The following is an 8625-nucleotide window of genomic DNA, read 5'->3' on the forward strand; positions in this document are numbered from 1 at the left end:
ACATAATGTTGTCTCGGTTGAAGAGAAACAAAAAATTGCTGATTGATGGGAGATTGAGTTTACTTCGATCACGAATGTAAGTTTTTCAGCCAGGTCAGTCATCGTAATTATCTCACTTCTTTCAATCAGGAGTGATAAAGTAAGGACGCTTTACATCGTTTCTTCCAGTAACTCATAAATATATAAATAGTGAACAATCAGAGGCATAAGTAGAATACGTTATTATGCAGTGGAATTTTGTAGTGAAGAGGTGGAACGCAGTGAGTCGACTCAACAATTGTGTCAATTCTGCGGGAGAAAAACGGCGAGAGATATTTTCAAAGTAGATCAATGGTTCCAGTTAATTAAGGATTCGCGTACAAAAAAAATAGCGAATTCCAAACAAACAAACGTGTTTATTAATTTTGCAATGAGAGAAAAAATTAGTTTTGCCAAAAAATTATGTTCCACGTCTTTTGTCGATCTTTCGTTGTACTGAAACAATTTAGTGGTGGACGATAAAGAAAGTTTCAATCGAGACATTTTCGTGGCACAAGTAAGACTTGTTTGAGAAGTTTGTCCTCTTTCTCTCAGTGTAAATCTGTTCCACTCCATTGAATATTCCCACGACGAACATGCAATTTTTCGACAGAACTAACAATATAAATGTTTACTGGAAAATATTCTATAGAAAAAGAAATGGAATTGTTTACTATTACTATTATTAATTAATTATTTACTCATTTTTTCTCTCATTGCTTCACCAAAATGAGAAAAATTTATTTGTTGAGTAGACGTTACACCAATTCACTACTGAATTAAGCTCATCACTGGATATTTATACCAGTGGGATGAAGACATTATCTTATTGGATATAACTAGGTGAGCTTACCAAGAAGGAATGTACATTGTAATGAGACTGCAAACTGATTGTTCTTGAGAGAATCATTTTTCCTCACCTCATCATCTACTTTTTTAAATCTTATATTAGGTACTCTATCGTCTCTTCTCACTGGATGAGACAAAATTAGTGATAAGACAGAATTGTTTATGGCATGCTCTCCAAGCACTGTTTGATATGTTGCCAGTTTTGAAGACTCTGTGGAGAAATTCAATTAAGTATTAAATACTTTAGCAAGTTGAAGAGATGATGATGATGCTGGATGAAAAATTATTCGATTGTGTGAAATTATAGAAATACCTTTCTGGCGAGTTTGAACTGTAGAACACAGTAAGCTGCTAGGGTTTCCTTGAGATCCGCATTCTTCTGTTGCTGGAAACGTTCGATCTCCGTTAATGCTTTTGAGGAGAAGGACCTGAAAGATGAAAAAATAACTGTTAATTTTATGAGGAATTGATAAAACAAAAGGACATGACTTCGACTTCATTCAGATTTTAAATGTATATTAAATTTCATACATTTATTTTATATATTTATAAATGCATTATGAAATGAATGATACGTAGTAAGAAAAATCAATCAATGATGAGGGCGAATAAAAAGTGAAAATAATTGTGAACTAAATTTTGTATTAAATTTGTTTTTATTAGCTTTTTTGTTATTCTTGGGAATACTGACGAGAATAATAATTTACCATTCAGTAGAATGGAAAATTATTGAGAAGTTTTGACGAGCGAAAAATTCATCAAGGGATTAATTGAAAAGAAAATGGAACGCAGAATTTTCTTTAAAAATTTCGCCGATTTCACCTCATCGCTTGCATTCACTGACATTCGTAAAACACTCATTTTTTTCCGAAGTCAAGTTGATTTATCTCTGTAATTTCGCAACTGAGATGACTAAACAAAAAGAACTAATGACAAAACATACGTTAGATCATCGTGTGCCTCCTTATCAGCGACCTCTGCCTGCACAATTCGTTGCTCCACCTGATTAGCCTTGACTTCCCTCATTTCTTCCGAATCGACAGAGCCGAATAGACGTGACATCAATCCTGTCTTGCCTGCGCAAGAGAACGATTTCAAGTTGATTATAAAAATTAGTGACATAACGCAGATAATGCTAGAGGTGAATTGACCCCTGGACTTGTCCTATCGGCCAGGGTCAATGCCTCGACCCTTTCCGTCAACAGTAAAAAATCATTTTCTCGAATTCTAAGAGACATATTGACATTTGGAAAAGATATTTGGAAAGTCAATGGAATTGTCTCTGCAGCGAACTAGTTTATTTAATTTTTTTCAATGCATTTATAATATTTTTTTCTACGAACAAAAGTTGTAGATGAAAATTTTACATCCAACCGATTCAATCATATTAAATCATCTCGTTTATCGACAAAATTTCCCCCAAAAATTTTGAAATTTTTACTGAAAATACTTCAATGATCCTATCGAATGGCAGAAGTTGAATTTCGGTTTGTTCAATAATTCTTTTGTTATAAATAAATTTTGCATGTTCGAAGATCTCGGCAACCAATTGTCGGTAAACATTGAAATTGGCGTCAAAAATTAGGAAATTCTCTAGGAGTTTATTTCAAAGTTCAACACAGCCAATGCTTTTATTTCAATTTTTTTCGTTCGAGTGTTTTCAAGTTATCGTTCATTGAATAACGGAGTTGACGCGCCGTAAGTCTCCTGGCCGTTGGGAGAAGCCGCGTTATATGGACGCTGTACGTGAGGGGTTAACGCTGTAAACCAACCCTGAATTATTTTGTCTTTCTGCTCGTACGCAGCTGTGAGATTATCGTTGGCCTCGTCTTTCACCAATTGGAGGGCTTCTCTGCGTTTGACGACAGCCTGCAGGGCAGATGCCCCAAAGAGCCACTCTTTCAACTGGTCGGCAATCAATTCCTCCTCCTCCAAATGGCTGTCTATCGTTACAGCCAACGAGTCCATGTAATGACCAGACTTCTGCAGTCCATCGCCCAATTCCTTTTCAATTGCACTCCACTCACTGAATACTCTACCATAATTTGCGTGTAACTTGTACAAACTGTATTGTCTCTCGGCGCATCTTGCACGAACACGCAGAAGATTGCTGAGATTATTCTGGAAAGGATTATCAAATTGTACGTACGAAAAAAAAATTCAAGGGAAGGCTGCAGTGAAATTTGAAAGTTGCAGTTGGCTTTGACTAGAATCCGTAAAATATATCAATTTTTTTTAATTCCAATTTTTTAATTTTTAATTTTTTTTCTCAGAAGACCGCGTATTTGGGGATTTTGATGTCATATGACAGTTCAGATATTTCCCATCGTCGACAATTGAGAAAAATCTTGCGAAACTTTAATTATATTAAATTTTCAATTAAGAATGACAGAAATAGACTTCGGTAAAATTTAACATATCTGGGAGACAATCTCAATTAACAGGGCATTCTTATTGCTGATGAAATTCCCAACAAACTGTGTGTCTTGATACTTTTTGTTGAAATCAGGTATTTCCTAAAGTATTTTATGTTTGGTGACAAGTGGGAAATTAAATTGTTCGTTTTGCAATTCCACTTTTTTTATAGTCCTCAGACCAATTTTCTTTTTGAACCTTGATTCAGAAATATTCAAACATCCGTCAAGGTTAATTTCCCCAATGGTCTCATTTCCTCATCTCAACTGATCTCCAAATCAGAAATAACAATTAATTATTGCTATGAAAAACGTAAACGTAAAACTCACTTGAAGGTCGACCCCATAATTTTTTACTGTCTCGAACCTCTTATCGGGTTTTCTCAGCCTCACTGCAACACTGAGCGCCTTCAATTTATTCTCAGCCAATTGTAAATAGCCACTCTCCTTTATACTCTCCCTCCAGCCCTCCCGCTGCTGAAGGAACCCCATGAGGTGCATGTCTCGAGACAGGATCGGATGGGCTGCGACTCGCAGTAGAAAATTCTGTTTCGTTCCAGTGAAAAAGGAAAACATCAACTCCGTGGAGTAGCCGGAGACAAGCCAATTCCACGCATGAAACAATTCAGTGGAAAACCTAGCGAATTTGCTAGAAAATTCTATTAGAATTCTATAGAAATTCTATGGGATTTCTATAGGATTTCTATCGGAATTCTATTTAAAAATTCGATTTGTTTTTTGAGCTGATTCTATTGGATGTTCAAAAAATAAGAAAAAGTCAATAGGTTTCAAATTTTTGTTTGAATTTTTCTCTTAGATTTTTTCTATTAGAATTATTGGGCACAAATTTTCTGTTTTTCCGCTGGATTTTGTTTTATTTTGCATTGCAGAATCCGAGTAGAAAAAACTTCAGCGCAAAAACGAATAGAATTTTTCAATAGAATTTTCCAGCGAATTCGCTAGGTTTTCTATTGAATTGTTTCATACCTGTCAGGACACATGATTAAAGTATTGAGATGTAAAAAGAATGAAATTCTAAAAATTAATGTTTTTATGTCTAAATCATTGGAATGGATTTTCTCTTCATTTGCAATCCTCATGCCTATCGAGTAGTTCTTGCGTTTTTTTACCTCCAAACCAGCTCGACGACGATCGACGAAGTCTGGGTCGAATGTGTCAGTAGTTACTTTCTGCCAAGCGTAGAGTACTTTCTTCTCTGGCAACGATGGCAGTACTACGAAGGGGTAAGTCACCTCCAGGTAAGCTCTGAGCATCTCGAACTCTGTGTAACGACGCCATAAGGAACTTATTGTCGTCAGGGCATCCTTAAAGTCTGGATCCACAACTCTGCAAAGTTGGGTTAATTAAGAATGTTTAGCCAGTGTCGGTAAATTGTCGGTAAATGTATTTGTTTTCATGGTCAAGGAAAATTCTGTAATTTTTAAATAAATTAAAAATTTATTTAAATTTATTTAAATAAATTATTCAATTCTGCTCTTAATTCTTGTTTAAAACTTCTAAATATGGAGCACTCGAGTGCGACTTCAGATGATGATTTTGAAGGTAGAAAAATTGCTTATTCATTGCTTCATTAAAAATTATTTTAATTTGCTTACTTAGATTCCACCAAATAGACTGTATAAAACTCCCTCAAATTGAGTCCCCCATTGGCCCTTTTTTCCGCCTCGACAATGGAAATCTCCATGTGATCAAGTAGAGAATCCTGAACAAGAGGAAAAAAATCATAAGAGGCAGAAACTGGAAAATAATGAGGAAAATAATGCATTCATGCCAAACAAATATACTTGAGACACCAATGAAAAAATTCAATTGAAAAACTCGGAACTTTCACCAAGAAATTCGAATAAATTTCTATTGGAACCCTACAACAATTCAATTGGCGAAAAATTATTTTCTTTCTCAGTGTCACCAATGAAAAACCTGACATAGAAAATTGTAGCAAATTTCTATTGGAACTCTATAACAATTCAATTGAAAAATTTCATCCGTTGTTTCCACCAATTCTATAAAAAATTATACAACACTCCGAGGCGGTTTGAAATAGATATTACGTTATAGAACAAAGTATGTTGATTTTTCTACATACTTCACGCCGTCAGGATTTTTTTCCTTAAGAATTATTCTGCCCAAAATTTTCCAATTTTCTTTCTTGAATTTTATTATGAGAAAAAAAATATAAATTCCCTAGAAAAATATAAAAAATTTTATTCCCAAGAATTTCTACAGAAAACCCAAGATCTATTGAATTTTTTGTACTGGCTATCAACAAAATACGCCAGTAAAGTTGTAAATCTTCAACAGAATTGACGCCAAAAACCAATAGAATTTTTAAACAGAATTCTAATAGAATTCTCACAGCTTCTCAATACAAACTCAATAGAAATCACTGAGAGAAACGCTAGGTTCTATTAAATTTTTCCATGCGTGATGTACCTACTCTCACTCACTACGAACAACGAACTATAATTCCGCAAAAATTATTTCCAAAAACCAATTTCGATTATTTTCCCTAAAGAATGAACAGACTACCATCAATGAATTACCGCTGAACGTGTCGCACACTGTGAAAGTGTCAATAACTCATGCACTAAAATAATGCATTCATGCCAAACAAATATACTTGAGACACCAATGAAAAAATTCAATTGAAAAACTCGGAACTTTCAGCAAGAAATTCGAATAAATTTCTATTGGAACCCTACAACAATTCAATTGAAAAATTTCATCCGTTCTTTCCACCAATTCTATAAAAAATTATACAACACTCCGAGGCGGTTTGAAATAGATATTACGTTATAGAACAAAGTATGTTGATTTTTCTACATACTTCACTCCGTCAGGATTTTTTTCCTTAAGAATTATTCTTCCCAAAATTTTCCAATTTTCTTTCTTGAATTTTATTATGACAAAAAAAATATAAATTCCCTAGAAAAATAAACAAATTTTATTCCCAAGAATTTCTACAGAAAACCCAAGATCTATTGAATTTTTTGTACTGGCTATCAACAAAATACGACAGTAAAGTTGTAAATCTTCAACAGAATTGACGCCAAAAACCAATAGAATTTTTAAACAGAATTCTAATAGAATTCTCACAGCTTCTCAATACGAACTCAATAGAAATCACTGAGAGAAACGCTAGGTTCTATTAAATTTTTCCATGCGTGATGTACCTACTCTCACTCACTACGAACAAGGAACTATAATTCCGCAAAAATTATTTCCAAAAACCAATTTCGATTATTTTCCCTAAAGAATGAACAGACTACCATCAATGAATTACCGCTGAACGTGTCGCACACTGTGAAAGTGTCAATAACTCATGCACTAAAATAATGCATTCATGCCAAACAAATATACTTGAGACACCAATGAAAAAATTCAATTGAAAAACTCGGAACTTTCAGCAAGAAATTCGAATAAATTTCTATTGGAACCCTACAACAATTCAATTGAAAAATTTCATCCGTTCTTTCCACCAATTCTATAAAAAATTATACAACACTCCGAGGCGGTTTCAAATAGATATTACGTTATAGAACAAAGTATGTTGATTTTTCTACATACTTCACTCCGTCAGGATTTTTTTCCTTAAGAAAAATTACCTATTCAATCAGTCTATAGTCTAATCAGTCTATAGTCATGCCAAACAATTATTCTTCCCAAAATTTTCCAATTTTCTTTCTTGAATTTTATTATGACAAAAAAAATATAAATTCCCTAGAAAAATATAAAAAATTTTATTCTCAAGAATTTCTACAGAAAACCCAAGATCTATTGAATTTTTTGTACTGGCTATCAACAAAATACGCCAGTAAAGTTGTAAATCTTCAACAGAATTGACGCCAAAAACCAATAGAATTTTTAAACAGAATTCTAATAGAATTCTCACAGCTTCTCAATACAAACTCAATAGAAATCACTGAGAGAAACGCTAGGTTCTATTAAATTTTTCCATGCGTGATGTACCTACTCTCACTCACTACGAACAACGAACTATAATTCCGCAAAAATTATTTCCAAAAACCAATTTCGATTATTTTCCCTAAAGAATGAACAGACTACCATCAATGAATTACCGCTGAACGTGTCGCACACTGTGGAAGTGTCAATAACTCATGCACTACGGTAATAAACCTCAATGAATTGAATACTATCATGTCAATTAGGTCATTGGAGCATTCATTAATATTTCACCGTGAAAACTTGTCATATCGATTTGCCAGCAAAGTTACACTCAACTAAGGACTACCCAATCACAAATACCCACCTCCTTTTGTATATCCAAGGTAGTCATGTCGTTCGAATTCGGCACTATCTGATAATTGCCGTTGTGGAATATTTCAGCCATTATTTACGTATTAACAAACGCCAAACTCCCTCGAACATCTACCCCACTGACGGCATAAACACTGCAGCAGTCGGGAGATTATTGTTAACGAAAAAAAAACAGTGAGCTGAGTGTTTGTCAACGTATTCCACTTGACATGACTCTGTTATAGCGTTTTATTTTGACGTTCGGACGATGCACACCACTACCGATCGCCCACACCTCTTTTTTCTAATCCGGAGACCCTGTTGCTCGTGTGTACACGAGTATGCGTGTGAAAGTGCCCGGGGAATTACCGTGTGAGCAGATGTTGAGGCTATCGTTGCTCTCTGACAGCTGACAACAGGGGGGGGGGCTCCGTTGAAACTGTACATTAATTCGACTGAACATAAAAAAAACTGACCATAACCACATCTGTTCGCCATCCTTGCAGTCGGCCAAACAGTGTCGGTAGAGTAGAAATTGCATTCGTTTTATTTGCAGTCGATATTAGTTATGGATGGCGCCAGGTGTCCTACAAGAGCACAAATGATCGTCTAACAAGGTCCGCGATTCTGCCGGGTGTTCACTGTTAATTACACGCATATGTATCCCAAGTAGACTCTGGAATTGACACTGCATAGCGCAGTCTCATTTGAATTGAGACAACAATCTAATATCATTGAATGGTTTAATAAAATTGAAAATACAAATAAACTTGCTGCGAATTTATATAATTTTATCGAAGAGTAATTAATGGAATTGTAAAAGAAAGATTTCAATGTTTAATTTTGAGTCAACGGCTGAGCCTCATCCTGTTGGAAATTGCTGGCGATTTTTTCTGGGTCGCGAAATGGTGTATACTGAGAACCTTATGAGAGTGGTCGCAGGTTTGAGTGGTGAGGGACGCATGCCTCGACTTGAAAAAGTGGGGGTACCCAGTCAGGATTATTCTCATAGGGTCTTTAGTATACTGATGCCTCTAAAGATGGTTTGGAACCAAGGAAGACCCCT

General features: G+C 35.0%; 1 protein-coding gene across 1 annotated transcript; it reads right to left on the bottom strand.

The window, feature by feature from the left end:
• Positions 1-724: 724 nt before the first annotated feature.
• On the bottom strand, positions 725-7993 carry LOC107041224 (sorting nexin-4). The gene is made up of 8 exons (XM_015261667.1): positions 7573-7993; positions 4898-5004; positions 4412-4628; positions 3612-3827; positions 2640-2988; positions 1811-1943; positions 1181-1295; positions 725-1078 (listed from the first exon to the last, which is right to left on the bottom strand). Exons 1-8 carry the CDS (start codon positions 7651-7653, stop codon positions 1028-1030), a joined length of 1269 nt encoding a protein of 422 aa, XP_015117153.1. The 5' UTR covers positions 7654-7993; the 3' UTR covers positions 725-1027.
• Between the last annotated feature and the right edge of the window lie 632 nt (positions 7994-8625).

This window comes from Diachasma alloeum, unplaced genomic scaffold (assembly GCF_001412515.2).
Source record: "Diachasma alloeum isolate Michigan unplaced genomic scaffold, Dall2.0 Dall_scaffold_00359, whole genome shotgun sequence".
NCBI classification, from domain to species: Eukaryota; Metazoa; Arthropoda; class Insecta; order Hymenoptera; family Braconidae; genus Diachasma; species Diachasma alloeum.

What these genes read in the sequence shown, in the direction of transcription:
- LOC107041224 (XM_015261667.1), bottom strand. Translation starts at nt 7,653, where the DNA reads ATGGCTGAAATATTCCACAACGGCAATTATCAGATAGTGCCGAATTCG. An exon ending in GTCTATTTGGTGGAATCTAA is followed by an intron (nt 4,629 to 4,897) that starts GTAAGCAAATTA and finishes CCAACTTTGCAG; the next exon opens with AGTTGTGGATCCAGACTTTA. An exon ending in ATTATGGGGTCGACCTTCAA is followed by an intron (nt 2,989 to 3,611) that starts GTGAGTTTTACG and finishes AATCCTTTCCAG; the next exon opens with AATAATCTCAGCAATCTTCT.